The sequence below is a fragment of the Oncorhynchus gorbuscha genome, linkage group LG06 (genome assembly GCF_021184085.1).
Source record: "Oncorhynchus gorbuscha isolate QuinsamMale2020 ecotype Even-year linkage group LG06, OgorEven_v1.0, whole genome shotgun sequence".
NCBI lineage: Eukaryota > Metazoa > Chordata > Actinopteri > Salmoniformes > Salmonidae > Oncorhynchus > Oncorhynchus gorbuscha.
The window spans coordinates 10,000,815-10,018,458 of record NC_060178.1 but is presented as its reverse complement, the minus strand read 5'-3'; the positions used below and the strand labels follow the sequence as shown (position 1 = coordinate 10,018,458).

At 46.5% G+C, this 17,644-nt stretch overlaps 1 protein-coding gene across 8 annotated transcripts in view; it reads right to left on the bottom strand.

Annotated features, from left to right (window-relative positions):
* Positions 1 to 17,644, bottom strand: part of LOC124037509 (zinc finger protein 609-like) — a 232,297-nt gene that overhangs the window by 52,272 nt on the left and 162,381 nt on the right. For 7 of the 8 annotated variants that reach the window (XM_046352278.1, XM_046352279.1, XM_046352280.1 and 4 more), the window contains one exon: positions 586 to 817. In XM_046352278.1, coding sequence (XP_046208234.1) covers positions 586 to 817 — 232 coding nt within the window. Of the gene's footprint in view, positions 1 to 585; positions 818 to 16,421; positions 16,518 to 17,644 lie in introns of those variants that run through there. The other variant, XM_046352284.1, reaches the window with a different exon arrangement.

Sequence of the window (17,644 nt, the reverse complement as noted above, 5' to 3'; positions counted from 1 at the left end):
GAAGGACAGACGAGCAGGCTATAGACCGACTCACCGTGAGAACACACAAAGCAGACAAGACCCTCGGCCCCTGGAACGCTGATGAGCCATCTCCCATTGTAGGCGGTGGTTAAAACTCACAGAATAACTGCCAAATGCACCTCTTTGAAGAATGTCTCTTCTGCATTAATGAATGAATTATTTATCCAAAGAGAGGCTTACAATTCATACCAGTTGTACTTTTGGCAGCGGATAAAAGAAAACTAAAACATCTTGCTTTTCCTCCTCATGACATTTTATCGTGAGGCCCTACATAAAATAATAGGCCCCACACAACAACAAAAAAATGAAGAAATCCCAGGCAACACATGTCCCTTTTCCACAAAAAAGAGAAAATATATAGGTTTTTGTAGCACAAAAAAATTGCTCTGGTCCCTTCTCATAATAATAAATAACCTAGTACTTTCACAGTGTTTTTACCCAAAGATACTTTACAATAGGAAACCAAAAAAAACAAAGAAATGACTGAGTAGGAGAGCCCCCCTCAAACAGAGACTATACCAACATGATATCCCCGTATCCCTCAGCCCATAGAACAACTCTTACCGTCCTCTGTCTCCTGCCAGACGATGCCCTCCAGGTTGACGCTGGTCCCGGGTTCGCAGGGCCCCAGACACTCGGGCTCCGTGGCCAAGGCCATGTCCGTCGTGTTGGACGCCACTGAGCGCGTGCGCACCATGATCTGCTCACAGGGTGAGGCGATGCTGTCATTGCTGTTGCCCACCGGCGCCATGAGATGGAGCGGTGGAGTGGCGGGCACGGACACCGGAGACTCCATCTGGGAGAAAGAAGATCACATGATAAACTACATCTGACATAGAGCACAGTAAAGGAGGTCGTTCCTATGTTAAGATAGGCACAGCAAAATGTGAAGCGTGGCAAGAATTGATAAGAGTAGAGTACTGATACAGTGATAGTCAAAGCATTCTGTGGTTGTTGTTGGCAGCAGTGACAGGCCATTTCCCCTGCTCTGTGAATGTTGAACATTACTTGTTGTTGGCAGCAGTGACAGGCCATTTCCCCTGCTCTGTGAATGTTGACAGGCCAGTTTCCCCTGCTCTGTGTATGTTGAACATTACTTGTTGTTGGCAGCAGTGACAGGCCATTTCCCCTGCTCTGTGAATGTTGAACATTACTTGTTGTTGGCAGCAGTGACAGGCCATTTCCCCTGCTCTGTGAATGTTGAACAGTGACAGGCCATTTCCCTGCTCTGTGTATGTTGAACATTACTTGTTGTTGGCAGCAGTGACAGGCCCATTTGACAGGCCCCCTGCTCTGTGTATGTTGAACATTACTTGTTGTTGGCAGCAGTGACAGGCCATTTCCCCTGCTCTGTGAATCTGAACAATGTTGAACATTTTACTCTGTGTATGTTGAACATTACTTGTTGTTGGCAGCAGTGACAGGCCATTTCCCCTGCTCTGTGAATGTTGAACATTACTTGTTGTTGGCAGCAGTGACAGGCCATTTCCCCTGCTCATGTTGAACATTAGGCCATGACAGGCCCCTGCTCTGTGAATGTTGAACATTACTTGTTGTTGGCAGCAGTGACAGGCCATTTCCCTGCTCTGTGTATGTTGAACATTACTTGTTGTTGGCAGCAGTGACAGGCCATTTCCCCTGCTCTGTGAATGTTGAACATTACTTGTTGTTGGCAGCAGTGACAGGCCATTTCCCCTGCTCTGTGAATGTTGAACATTACTTGTTGTTGGCAGCAGTGACAGGCCATTTCCCTGCTCTGTGAATGTTGAACATTACTTGTTGTTGGCAGCAGTGACAGGCCATTTCCCCTGCTCTGTGAATGTTGAACATTTGGCAGCAGTGACAGGCCATTTCCCTGCTCTGTGAATGTTGAACATTATTTCCCCTGCTCTGTGAATGTTGAACATTACTTGTTGTTGGCAGCAGTGACAGGCCATTTCCCCTGCTCTGTGAATGTTGAACATTACTTGTTGTTGGCAGCAGTGACAGGCCATTTCCCCTGCTCTGTGTATGTTGAACATTACTTGTTGTTGGCAGCAGTGACAGGCCATTTCCCCTGCTCTGTGTATGTTGAACATTACTTGTTGTTGGCAGCAGTGACAGGCCATTTCCCCTGCTCTGTGTATTTGAACATTACTTGTTGTTGGCAGCAGTGACAGGCCATTTCTGTGTATGTTGAACATTACTTGTTGTTGGCAGCAGTGACAGGCCATTTCCCCTGCTCTGTGTATGTTGAACATTACTTGTTGTTGGCAGCAGTGACAGGCCATTTCCCCTGCTCTGTGTATGTTGAACATTACTTGTTGTTGGCAGCAGTGACAGGCCATTTCCCCTGCTCTGTGTATGTTGAACATTACTTGTTGTTGGCAGCAGTGACAGGCCATTTCCCCTGCTCTGTGTATGTTGAACATTAGTGTCCTAGAGAGTGAAGCCCTTCTCTTCGGTCTACTGGTTTAACTACAGCATACTGTTCTGGCCTGAGCTCTCAGCCTCTCACAAACCCACTGAACCCCCCCTGGGAGGCCCAGGATTTGATTTGATAAATGTACCCCACTATTTGAGCAAGCCGAATCAGCTACAGGGCAACCTCATGTACACGGCTGGCTTCAAGGGAGGTCTGACTAGCTCTCCTACCGTGTGAGCTCGTCAGCCATATTCCCGAAAGCTGTGGTGGTTAGCACTAGCTTATTTAACCTCAATGGTGGAGATCATTAATGTCCTCCATGATTATTACTCATGGCTGAGAACTCTTAAGTGCACCAAATCATTCAAACATAAGCTATGGCTGAAATAAGGCACCTTGTGTGTAGCCATTATTGCAGGTTCTTGCACAGGGAGCCAATTGGACAATCTAATTAGTGGTGTTTATTGACTCAACACACAGTACAAAGTACAGCTTTTAAAAAGATATCTATTTTTACCGCAAAATATAACCAAAAGCATAGCCAGGAGAACAGCAGAAGGAGAGCAGTTCTAGGCCTCTGTTCCAAACAGAACCATTTCCAAACCAAACTTCAAAAGAAAACACAGAAAACAGTGCAGTAGATCAATCCACACACATTGTGAGAAAAAGCAACAATGGAAATAGTTTATAAATATACTCGAGGTCTTACTATTTATTTAGCAGTAGCTGTCATTCCGTGAGGTAAGGGGAAATATGTACATGCTATTGGGGTCAGGATATGGCAACATCTAGCCTACAACTACACTCAACATATACTTGCTATTTCGACAACAGTGTGGATGGAACTTTCGGGAGAATTGTTAATGATTTTACAATTACATTTGAATTTAATTTAGCTAGACAAGTCAGTTAAGAACAAATTCTTATTTACAATGACTGCCTACCGGGGAACAGTGGGTTTAACTGCCTTGTTCAGGGGCAGAATGACAGATTTGTTTTACCTTGTCAGCTCGGGGATTCGATCTAACCACTAGGCAACCTGCCACCCCAATTGCTTGGTGTTGGCTTACATTACACAGGGGGAGTTGCATGAGTGGAAGAGACTCACCAATCCACTTCAGTCACACTGGGTTAAAATGTACCGCCTTTGGGAAAAGCCTGTGTGTGTTAGGGAGGGAAAAAAGGCGAATATATGATTGTATTGCGTGGAGAAATCAGGGTTACGCTGTGAGGGATTCCACAGGCACTTAAAGCTGGCTAGCCGAAGAGAAGCTGATGGGGCCGCTGAAACACAGGGCTAATCAACGAGGAGGTGCCAAGTCCAGACCACATCAGCAGATGGCCTCCCTCACCTCTGCAGAGAGGGGACTGGCCTTTAGTTCCTACCACTTTCCCATGGGGCAACAACCCCTGAGCAAACACATCATCTACCTTGGAGCTGGTAGAACACGATGCTGAAAACTAGCAACCGACCGGGGCTGTCAGTCAACCAGACCCCTAGTAAACACAAATCACATTTTAAAATTGTCACAAACACATGGTTAGCAGACGTTACTGTGAGTGTAGCGAAATGCTTGTGCTTCTAGTTCTGACAGTGCAGTAATATCTAACAAGTAATCTAACAATTACCCAACTACTACCTAATACACACAAAAGGGATGAATGAGAATATGTACATAAGTATATGGACTAGCGATGGCCAAGCGACATAGGCAAGGTGCAATAGACGGTATAAAATACAGTATATACCTGTGATATGAGTAATGTAAGATATGTCAACATTATTAAAGTGACTAGTGATCCATTGTTTAAAGTGGCCAGTGATTGGGTCTCAGTGTAGGCAGCAGCCTCTCTGAGTTAGTGATGGTTGTTTAACAGTCTGATGGCCTTGAGATAGAAGTGTTTCAGTCTCTCGGTCCCAGCTTTGATGCACCTGTACTGACCTCACCTTCTGGATGGTAGCAGTGTGAACAGGCAGTGACTCGGGTGGTTGATGTCCTTGATGATCTTTTTGGCCTTCCTGTGACATCAGGTGGTGTAGGTGTCCTAGAGGGCAGGTAGTTTGCCCCCGGTGATGCGTTGTGCAGACTGAACCACCCTCTGGAGAGCCTTGTGGTTGTGGGCGGTGCAGTTGCCGTACCAGGCGGTGATACAGCCCGACAGCATGCTCTCGATTGTGCATCTGTAAAAGTTTGTCAGGGTTTTGGGTCACAGGCCAAATTTTTTCAGCCTTCTGAGGTTGAAGAGGCGCTGTTGCGCCTTCTTCACCACGCTGTCTGTGTGGGTGGACCATTTCAGTTTGTCCGTTATGTGTACGCTGAGGGACTTAAAACATTCCACCTTCTCCACTACTGCCCCGTCGATGTGGATAGGGGGGGCTGCTTCATCTGCTATTTCCCAAAGTCCACAATCATCTTCTTTGTTTTGTTGACATTGAGTGAGAGGTTATTTTCCTGACACCACACTACCAGAGCCCTAACCTCCTCCCTGTAGGCCGTCTCGTCGTTGTTGGTAATCAAGCCTGCCCCTGTAGTGTCATCTGTAAACTTGATGATTAAGTTGGAGGTGTGCATGGCCATGCAGTCGTGGGTGAACAGGGAGGACAGGAGAGAGCTGAGTACGCACCCTTGTGGGGCCCCAGTGTTGAAGGTCAGCAAAGTGGAGATTTTGTTTCCTACCTTCACCACCTGGGGGCAGCCTATCAGAAAGTCCTGGACAACAGTTGCACAGGGCGGGGTTGAGACCCAGGGCCTGTATGTATGAATGGAAACAGAGACACTGCTCTACAGCCAGCGGCTGCAACACTCCTTTCTCAAGAATGTACGCCCTTATCGTAGACAAACCCTTGTGACGACATTGCTTCCATTGTCAACTTTTCAGAGCACACCTGTTATTTAGCTGTTGTTTAGTGCTGTTGGTACCCAAGAGGCTAAAACGACTAAGTGGAGGTTGACTTGTATGTTCGGATTGTGGTGTGTAGGGTAAAGTGTGTTGTCGTGACGTCAGGCCTTGTTTACAGAACAACAGACGTGCTTTAAGTATTAAAGTACTGAAAAGCTCGACCCTACATAGTACCCACATTATTGGTCTCCCGAGTGGCATCACAACCGGCTGTGATTGGGAGTCCAATAGGGCGGCGCACAATTTGTCCAACACCGTCTGGGTTTGGCCGGTGTAGGCCGTCATTGTAAATAAGATTTTGTTCTTAATTAACCGACGTGCCTAGTTAAATAAAGGTGGGAAAATTATAATTGGATAAACAAACCCCCATGATGTCATTGCTTACTGACTGGCTAGCCGAACTCATTTTAGTAAAAACCTACCCATCTTGCTGCACAAAAACAAACAAACAACAATTTAGAAGGGAAACACTAACAATTTGAAGAGTCTTAAAACATTGAAATGAAAAGGAGCTTTGTAAATGCAATCCATTATCTGACTGACAGAAAAGGAGCTTTGTAAATACAATCCATTATCTGAATGACAGGAAAGGCGTATGGTGTAAAGAGCGCTTCACACTAAAGTGCGAATGACGCTGTCACTGCACAGGTGGTGACGATACTGTTAATGACTTCCACACACAGGTGGTGGGGATACTGTTAATGACTTCCACACACAGGTGGTGGGGATACTGTTAATGACTTCCACACACAGGTGGTGGGGATACTGTTAATGACTTCCACACACAGGTGGTGGGGATACTGTTAATGACTTCCACACACAGGTGGTGGGGATAAGGAGGGATTTACACAACCACCTCTCCGGTTTCTGTGACTTTCACAGGCAGCACAGTAAACAAAGAGGCTCCACCGTGAGAAAGGGGAGTTGGAGGAACTAGGAAGAGGGGTGTCGACGAGGACGGTAACAAAATGACTTTTTATATATATATATATATATATTGTTTTTTCCATTTAGCATACACTCTTATCCAGAGCAACTTACAGTAGTGAGTGCAGACATTTTCCTACTGGTCCCCTGTGGGAATCGAACCCACAACCCTGGTGTTGCAAGCACCATGCTCTACCAACTGAGACACACGGGAACATTTGTTAGTATTGAGACTCTCGCTGTGTGTTTTGGCAGTTAAGCAACAAGCTCCCCGATGAATTGAGCTCAGAGAAGTGGGGCCTTTAATCGGAGCGGCAACCAGCGCCAGCAGCATGGACTGGCGGGCCCCCCCAGGGAGCACTGGTACCGCCTCTTTAAGAGGCCCTTATCGTCAGGGATATCACTGAGCCCTCGGAGAATATCAGAGATGGCGCTGGAGATGAATGAGGAAAGCATCTTATAGCCAATGATCATGCATTGATGAGCACCCCAAACAACCACTTTATCAGGGAACTTAGATTGAGATAGTCTTCTCTTTCCAGAATTGAGATAGTGATTGTTGCTATGCCGCTGGTTTTAATCGTGCCAGTTGTGAATGTTGTCGCAGCAAGGCTGGCAGGCAGACGCACATGAAGGACTCGTCTATGATTAGCATCCCAGAGAGAGCAGCTCTGTCAGGCAAAGCCAAACGCTCCGGTCTGAGGAAAAACTCCTGTGGTTGTGTGAACTCACTCGGTGGTTGTCCTGTGATGCTAAATTCAACATCTCTCTCTCTCTCTCACTGGCTCCATCTCCATGCAGGGTGACTATGCAGCTCCCTGGATTTACAGGCTGGCAACTAAACATTCTACAGCCACACAGTTAGCAAAGTCATTCCAGGGCCTGACGAGGTGGCTCATTACCCACACCCCGTACGGCCATGGGGAACAGTTCATTACCCACACCTTCTGGGGAACAGTTCATTACCCACACCTTGTGGGGAACAGTTCATTACCCACACCTTGTAGGGAACAGTTCATTACCCACACCCCGTAGGGCCATTGGGAACAGTTCATTACCCACACCTTGTAGTGAACAGTTCATTACCCACACCTTGTAGTGAACAGTTCATTACCCACACCTTCTAGGGAACAGTTCATTACCCACACCCCGTAGGGCCATGGGGAACAGTTCATTACCCACACCTTGTAGTGAACAGTTAATTACCCACACCTTCTAGGGAACAGTTCATTACCCACACCTTCTAGGGAACAGTTCATTACCCACACCTTGTAGTGAACAGTTCATTACCCACACCTTCTAGGGAACAGTTCATTACCCACACCTTCTAGGGAACAGTTCATTACCCACACCTTCTAGGGAACAGTTCATTACCCACACCCCGTAGGGCCATGGGGAACAGTTCATTACCCTCACCTTGTAGGGAACAGTTCATTACCCACACCCCGTAGGGCCATGGGGAACAGTTCATTACCCACACCTTGTGGGGAACAGTTCATTACCCTCACCTTGTAGGGAACAGTTCATTACCCACACCCCGTAGGGCCATTGGGAACAGTTCATTGCCCACACCTTGTAGTGAACAGTTCATTACCCACACCTTGTAGTGAACAGTTCATTACCCACACCTTCTAGGGAACAGTTCATTACCCACACCCCGTAGGGCCATGGGGAACAGTTCATTACCCACACCTTCTAGGGAACAGTTCATTACCCACACCTTCTAGGGAACAGTTCATTACCCACACCTTCTAGGGAACAGTTCATTACCCACACCCCATAGGGCCATGGAGAACAGTTCATTACCCACACCTTCTAGGAACAGTTCATTACCCAATGGGAACAGTTCATTACCCACACCTTGCCATGGGGAACAGTTCATTACCCTCACCTTGTAGGGAACAGTTCATTACCCACACCTAGGGCCATGGGGAACAGTTCATTACCCACACCTTGTAGGGAACAGTTCATTACCCTCACCTTGTAGGGAACAGTTCATTACCCACACCTTGTAGGGAACAGTTCATTACCCACACCTTGTAGGGAACAGTTCATTACCCACACCTTCTAGGGAACAGTTCATTACCCACACCCCGTAGGGCCATGGGGAACAGTTCATTACCCACACCTTCTAGGGAACAGTTCATTACCCACACCTTCTAGGGAACAGTTCATTACCCACACCTTCTAGGGAACAGTTCATTACCCACACCCCATAGGGCCATGGAGAACAGTTCATTACCCACATCTTGTAGGGCAATGGAGAACAGTTCATTACCCACACCTTGTAGGGAACAGTTCATTACCCCATGGGGAACAGTTCATTACCCACACCTTCTAGGGAACAGTTCATTAACACAACCTTGTAGGGAACAGTTCATTAGGCCACCTTGGGGAACAGTTCATTACCCACACCCCGTAGGGCCATGGGGAACAGTTCATTACCCACACCTTGTAGGAAACAGTTCATTACCCACAACCCGTAGGGCCATGGGGAACAGTTCATTACCCACACCTTGTAGGGAACAGTTCATTACCCACACCTTCTAGGGAACAGTTCATTACCCACACCCCGTAGGGAACAGTGCCATGGGGAACAGTTCATTACCCACACCTTGTAGGGAACAGTTCATTACCCACACCCCTAGGGCCATGGGGAACAGTTCATTACCCACACCTTCTAGGGAACAGTTCATTACCCACACCTAAGGCCATGGGGAACAGTTCATTACCCACACCCTGTAGGGAACAGTTCATTACCCTCACCTTCTAGGGAACAGTTCATTACCCACACCTTCTAGGGAACAGTTCATTACCCACACCCCGTAGGGCCATGGGGAACAGTTCATTACCCACACCTTCTAGGGAACAGTTCATTACCCACACCCCAGTTCATTACCCACAGTGCCATGGGGAACAGTTCATTACCCACACCTTGTAGGGAACAGTTCATTACCCACACCCGTAGGAACAGTTCATTACCCACATGTGGGACCAGTTCATTACCCACACCTTGTAGGGAACAGTTCATTACCCACACCCTGTAGGGAACAGTTCATTACCCTCACCTTCTAGGGAACAGTTCATTACCCACACCTTCTAGGGAACAGTTCATTACCCACACCCCGTAGGGCCATGGGGAACAGTTCATTACCCTCACCTTCTAGGGAACAGTTCATTACCACACCCCGTAAGGCCATGGGGAACAGTTCATTACCCACACCTTCTAGGGAACAGTTCATTACCCACATCCCGTAGGGCCATGTGGGACCGGTTCATTACCCACACCTTGTAGGGAACAGTTCATTACCCACACCTTGTAGGGAACAGTTCATTACCCACACCTTGTAGGGAACAGTTCATTACCCACACCTTGTAGGGAACAGTTCATTACCCACACCCCGTAGGGCCATGGGGAACAGTTCATTACCCACACCTTCTAGGGAACAGTTCATTACCCACACCCCGTAGGGCCATGGGGAACAGTTCATTACCCACACCCTGTAGGAAACAGTTCATTACCCACAACCCGTAGGGCCATGGGGAACAGTTCATTACCCACACCTTGTAGGGAACAGTTCATTACCCACACTTTCTAGGGAACAGTTCATTACCCACACCCCGTAGGGAACAGTTCATTACCCACACCTTGTAGGGAACAGTTCATTACCCACACCTTGTAGGGAACAGTTCATTACCCACACCCTATAGGGAACAGTTCATTACCCTCACCTTGTAGGGAACAGTTCATTACCCACACCTTCTAGGGAACAGTTCATTACCCACACCCCGTAGGGCCATGGGGAACAGTTCATTACCCTCACCTTCTAGGGAACAGTTCATTACCACACCCCGTAAGGCCATGGGGAACAGTTCATTACCCACACCTTCTAGGGAACAGTTCATTACCCACACCCCGTAGGGCCATGTGGGACCGGTTCATTACCCACACCTTGTAGGGAACAGTTCATTACCCACACCTTGTAGGGAACAGTTCATTACCCACACCTTGAAGGGAACAGTTCATTACCCACACCTTGTAGTGAACAGTTCATTACCCACACCTTGTAGGGAACAGTTCATTACCCACACCCCGTAGGGCCATGGGGAACAGTTCATTACCCACACCTTCTAGGGAACAGTTCATTACCCACACCTTCTAGGGAACAGTTCATTACCCACACCCCGTAGGGCCATGGGGAACAGTTCATTACCCACACCTTGTAGGGAACAGTTCATTACCCACACTTTCTAGGGAACAGTTCATTACCCACACCCCGTAGGGAACAGTTCATTACCCACACCTTGTAGGGAACAGTTCATTACCCACACCTTGTAGGGAACAGTTCATTACCCACACCCTATAGGGAACAGTTCATTACCCTCACCTTGTAGGGAACAGTTCATTACCCACACCTTCTAGGGAACAGTTCATTACCCACACCTTCTAGGGAACAGTTCATTACCCACACCCCGTAGTGCCATGGGGAACAGTTCATTACCCTCACCTTCTAGGGAACAGTTCATTACCCACACCCCGTAAGGCCACGGGGAACAGTTCATTACCCTCACCTTCTAGGGAACAGTTCATTACCCACACCTTGTAGGGAACAGTTCATTACCCACACCTTGTAGGGAACAGTTCATTACCGACACCTTGTAGGGAACAGTTCATTACCCACACCTTGTAGGGAACAGTTCATTACCCACACCTTGTAGGGAACAGTTCATTACCCACACCTTGTAGGGAACATTTCATTACCCACACCCCGTAGGGCCATGGGGAACAGTTCATTACCCACACCCTGTAGGAAACAGTTCATTACCCACAACCCGTAGGGCCATGGGGAACAGTTCATTACCCACACCTTGTAGGGAACAGTTCATTACCCACACCCGGTAGGGCCATGGGGAACAGTTCATTACCCACACCCTGTAGGAAACAGTTCATTAACCACACCCCGTAGGGCCATGGGGAACAGTTCATTACCCACACCCTGTAGGAAACAGTTCATTACCCACAACCCGTAGGGCCATGGGGAACAGTTCATTATCCACACCCTGTAGGAAACAGTTCATTACCCACACCCCGTAGGGCCATGAGAAACAGTTCATTACCCACACCTTGTAGGGAACAGTTCATTACCCACACCTTGTAGGGAACAGTTCATTACCCACACCTTGTAGGGAACAGTTCATTACCGACACCTTGTAGGGAACAGTTCATTACCCACACCTTCTAGGGAACAGTTCATTACCCACACCCCGTAGGGCCATGGGGAACAGTTCATTTACCTCACCCCGTAGGGCCATGGGGAACAGTTCATTACCCACACCTTCTAGGGAACAGTTCAATACCCACACGTCCTCCTGGATTACAGTCAGGGTGTCGCGCTCAGCCACCCGGCCTCCTGGAGTACAGTCAGGGTGTCGCGCTCAGCCACCCGGCCTCCTGGAGTACAGTCAGGGTGTCACGCTCAGTCACCCGGCCTCCTGGAGTACAGTCAGGGTGTCGCGCTCAGCCACCCGTCCTCCTGGAGTAGAGTCAGGGTGTCGCGCTCAGCCACCCGTCCTCCTGGAGTAGAGTCAGGGTGTCGCGCTCAGCCACCCGTCCTCCTGGAGTAGAGTCAGGGTGTCACGCTCAGCCACCCGTCCTCCTGGAGTACAGTCAGGGTGTCGCACTTGTCAGCTAGCAAGGCAATGTACAAAAACCCATGCGAAACGTTATCATAAACTAACGGCTTATTGGTAAGTGTAGGCTCCATAGAGGAGGACGCGGACTGGAAAACGGCATCGGTCTGAGGAATTCTTCTAACCGTCGACTAAAAGCATGCTTACATGCCCAAGCTTCAGATCGCTCCAAACCAAAGATGCTTACGACTGAAGGGAGACCACCAAACACAAACCCACACTAAGGGAGAGACCACCAAACACAAACCCACACTAAGGGAGGGACGACCAAACACAAACCCACACGAAGGGAGGGACGACCAAACACAAACCCACACTAAGCGAGAGACGACCAAACACAAACCCACACTAAGGGAGAGACGACCAAACACAAACCCACACTAAGGGAGAGACGACCAAACACAAACCCACACTAAGGGAGAGACGACCAAACACAAACCCACACTAAGGGAGAGACCACCAAACACAAACCCACACTAAGGGAGAGACGACCAAACAAACCCACACTAAGGGAGACGACCACCAAACACAAACCCACACTAAGGGAGACGACCAAACACAAACCCACACTAAGGGAGACGACCAAACACAAACCCACACTAAGGGAGACGACCAAACACAAACCCACACTTAGGGAGAGACGACCAAACAAACCCACACTAAGTGAGAGACCACCAAACAAACCCACACTAAGTGAGAGACCACCAAACAAACCCACACTAAGGGAGAGACCACCAAACACAAACCCACACTAAGGGAGAGACCACCAAACAAACCCACACGAAGGGAGAGATGACCAAACACAAACCCACACTAAGGGAGAGACCACCAAACAAACCCACACTAAGGGAGAGACCACCAAACACAAACCCACACTAAGAGACCAAACACACTGAGAGACCAAACATATATCCACCATCTAGACTACAGACTTTAGCCTTGCAAAAGAGCAGGGAGGAGGACCGTGCTTCTACACCTGCATTGCTTGCTGTTTGGGGTTTTAGGCTGTACAGCACTTTGAGATATCAGCTGATGTATCAGCTGATGTACGAAGGGCTATATAAATACATTTGATTTGATTTTGATTTGACCAGTCTCTAGCCGGGTGGTGCGGGGGGGATAGGAAGCAGGAATCTAAATGGAAGCATAACCTCAGTGGAAGCTCCAGCTGAAACCTACAACAAAAACATCCATTATTCCTGGCAGTGTTTCTCCTTTTTGTGGGCTCAAGTGCACTATTAGTGGTTCAGCGGACATTTTTCTCAGAAAAGTTTCCACTTCGCCAGGCCTGCACACACACACACACACCCACACACACACACACCATGTGCTTTGTCCACACCCTGCAAACTGGGACTCTGAGGTTGTAAAAGGATTGGGTCTGTCCAAAGACAGACCGTTTCATCCCAAATATAAACTATTTAAAACGGCTTTTCTTTACTGTTCAACATATGATTTAAGTATTGCAAATCAAAATTGTGGCAGTGTGCCGTGTTACGAAAGACTGCTGTGGGAATGCTGTCCTATTAGGTACAAAGCATCGCTGAAAACCTCGGCTGTTAATAGACCTAAGGTTGAAATACAACCACATCACTATTCAGGTAGTAAATGATTGGGGATTGTCTTTAAATCAACACTAAGCTTCACTAAGCTAAATAATCCCTAGAAAACCGGAAAAGACTGAACAGCCCTTTACTTTCTAAGTCCTTTCAGGGGTAATACTACCTGCTCATGACAGTTTAAAAGACCAGGCCCTCGGTCTGCTGAGCCAATGGGCATTATCTCAGGTGCCCCCCTCCCAAACCCATCATCAAACAACCATATCCACTTTCACGCTGGCACAGAGGAGAATCAATGCTCCCCTAGGAAAACAAATGGCAAAAAAACTAAACAAGGGGAAGATGAGGAAAAGAGGTCTGGAAAAAAGTTGAGCGCAGAGTTATACAACTGGTATAGTAGGAATGGAATCTCACAGAAACACAACATTTGGTTTTGGCAGGCGAGTGCGTTACAGCTTAAATTCCATTTGAGTTCACAGAACATTCCTGCGTAACCCCCCCACCCCCTCCTTTCCGTAGCAGAGTAAGTGTTTCAGATTCAGGACCAGATCCCTGCGGCCCCCGGAGGTGTGATGTCACCTTCCCAACATCCCTCTGAATGGGGACACGCTGGGAGGAGGTGACCAGTCCCTGCGGGGGAGGTTGGACTCAGGTAGGGGTTAGGGAGCAGAGTTCAGGCTGTGTCAAGAGTCTCCGGTAACCACAGGAGATGGTCCCACCACTTTTGAAAATACGTCTGCCATATAAGTCCCCCCCCCCAACCCACCCACCCACTCACCCCCACCCCCCCCACCCACCCACCCACTCACACCCCACCCCCCACACCCACCCAGCCACCCCCCCCCCCCACTCACACACCCACCCCCACACTCACCCCCCACCCCCCCCCACTCACCCCCCCACCCACCCCCCCACCCACCCATATACTCACACACCATAATGGCAGAGGAGAGAAGCAAAAATGTAAAGAGTGACAGGAAAACGACGCAGAATCATTTAGAATCTGAGGAGTAAAACAGACTTGAGGGTCTGTAAACTACACCACTACACCACAGATGAACGTAACCAATTGAGATATTACAATAGAGCCTGCTTCAACGTTTAGCCTAAGCATTAGAAACTTAATAAGGCATAAAAATGATTTGACACAAATTAGAATTTAACAAGAATGGGGAATTAAGCGACAATCCTCAATCATTTCTTTGAGGGCACATTTGTATTAGTCCACTTGCCTCTCGGCTAATTTGAAGTGATTGGGGGCCTTCTCCATGTCTTCACAGGCTTAAATGAATCATATACCCAAGTCGACACATCCTGTTTTCACTGAAAAACAAGCCCAGCAGGAGAGACTTTAACAGAGCCACATGCTCACCTTTAACCTTACAGTGACCTCCCCCATCTCTGACCCTGCCACTAACTGACCCAGGTAGTAAAACGCCTGTTATTGTTATTTATTGTGTCACAATTAAAAATAAAAATACAAATTAAACGATATTTTCTTGTCATCTCTGCATTGTTGTGAAAGCCCTTGTAGGTAAGCTTTTCACATTAAAGTCTACACCTGTTGTATTTGGCGCATTTAATCAAACTTTACTACCTGAATGCTAACACAATGGCTGTAATCTATTCACTTTACTACCTGAACGCTAACACAATGGCTGTAATCTATTCACTTTACTACCTGAACGCTAACACAATGACTGTAATCTATTCACTTTACTACATGAATGCTAACACAATGACTGTAATCTATTCACTTTACTACCTGAATGCTAACATAATGACTGTAATCTATTCACTTTACTACCTGAATGCTAACACAATGACTAAGCCATTCACTTTACTACCTGAATGCTAACATAATGACTGTAATCTATTCACTTACTACCTGAATGCTAACATAATGACTGTAATCTATTCACTTACTACCTGAATGCTAACACAATGACTATAATCTATTCACTTTACTACCTGAATGCTAACACAATGACTATAATCTATTCACTTACTACCTGAATGCTAATAATAATGACTGTAATCTATTCACTTACTACCTGAATGCTAACACAATGACTATAATCTATTCACTTTACTACCTGAATGCTAACATAATGACTGTAATCTATTCACTTACTACCTGAATGCTAACACAATGACTATAATCTATTCACTTACTACCTGAATGCTAACACAATGACTGTAATCTATTCACTTTACTACCTGAATGCTAACATAATGACTGTAATCTATTCACTTACTACCTGAATGCTAACACAATGACTATAATCTATTCACTTACTACCTGAATGCTAACACAATGACTGTAATCTATTCACTTTACTACCTGAATGCTAACACAATGACTGTAATCTATTCACTTTACTACCTGAATGCTAACACAATGACTAATCTATTCACATGATTACCTGAATGCTAACACAATGACTAAGCCATTCACTTTACTACCTGAACGCTAACACAATGACTATAATCTATTCACTTTACTACCTGAACGCTAACACAATGGCTGTAATCTATTCACTTTACTACCTGAACGCTAACACAATGACTAATCTATTCACTTACTACCTGAATGCTAACACAATGACTAATCTATTCACATGATTACCTGAATGCTAACACAATGACTAAGCCATTCACTTTACTACCTGAATGCTAACACAATGACTAATCTATTCACTTTACTACCTGAATGCTAACACAATGACTAAGCCATTCACTTTACTACCTGAATGCTAACACAATGACTAATCTATTCACTTTACTACCTGAACGCTAACACAATGACTATAATCTATTCACTTTACTACCTGAACGCTAACACAATGACTATAATAATCTATTCACTTTACTACCTGAACGCTAACACAACGACGGTAATCTATTCACTTTACTACCTGAACGCTAACAACGACGGTAATCTATTTAAGGATCTTCCATTTTCTTCTTCTTGAGGAGAGTATTTGAAACGCCAACACTAATGACTGAAAAGAGACACCTTCCTCAATCTCTCCAATTGCACAGAAATAGCGTGGCGTTGAACTGAGTGGAGCAAAGTCCATCTTCCATCAATCACTCGTGACCTTTCAACTTAACCCAGTTGGTGTGGACACAGTTGAACTAATCTCACGCTATGTTTAGATGTACCTCTAAGCAGCCTTTCAGGTTAGGAGCTCTAATCCCAGCTATGTAAACAAACAGGAACTGAGGACTTAAAGTTGAGACAATTCAGAGAAGATTCCTTGTGATCTCAACATCCCCAAACGGCATTTGCCACTTTGATAGAGATCAAAGGCTTGATAATGTACCCTTTTATGAAACAAATGGCAGAAAAAGCCAGACTTCTCAACATGTTTAAGAATCAAATTAAATGTAAAAACTTTAAAAAATATATAAATATAATAAAAAGCAGGACATCGCCTCCTCGTCATAAAACCAGAACACTTTAACACTAGTCGCCATAAGTCGTTCACCTAGCCGTACTCTACACAGACCAGTGTGGCATAACCAATCAGAGCTGCGGTAGGAGTTTATGCAAATAGACTACTGCCATATATGGATATGTGCCACTTACATTGAACTGGACCATGTTTACAGCATCAGCGGTCGTGAGTAGATGCACTTGTTTTGAGATTAAAGGAAGAGCTGCATGTAGCCACGTGTGCACATTTTGGCATTACTGAGGGTGTATTGGTTTAGCAGATGTCCTGGGTAACACAGTGTGTAACACAGGCTTTAGCTGTGTTGCCTAAAGTCCACTCCAGGCACCCAAGTCATAGACCGTTCTCTATGCTACCGCACGGCAAGCGGTACCGGAGCGCCAAGTCTAGGACCAAAAGGCTCCTTAACAGCTTCTACCCTCAAGCCATAAGATGAACAATTAATAAAATAGCCACCTGGACTATTTACATTGACACCCCCCCCCCCCCCCCCCCATTTGTTTTGTACACTGCTGCCACTCAATGTTTATTATCTATGCAGTCACTTCACCCCTACCTACGTGTAGTAATAACCTCGATTAACCTGTACCTCCGCACACTGACTCGGTACCGGTACCCCATTATTGTTATGTATAGCCTTGTTAATATGTAATTTTGTGTTACTTTTTTATTCATTAATT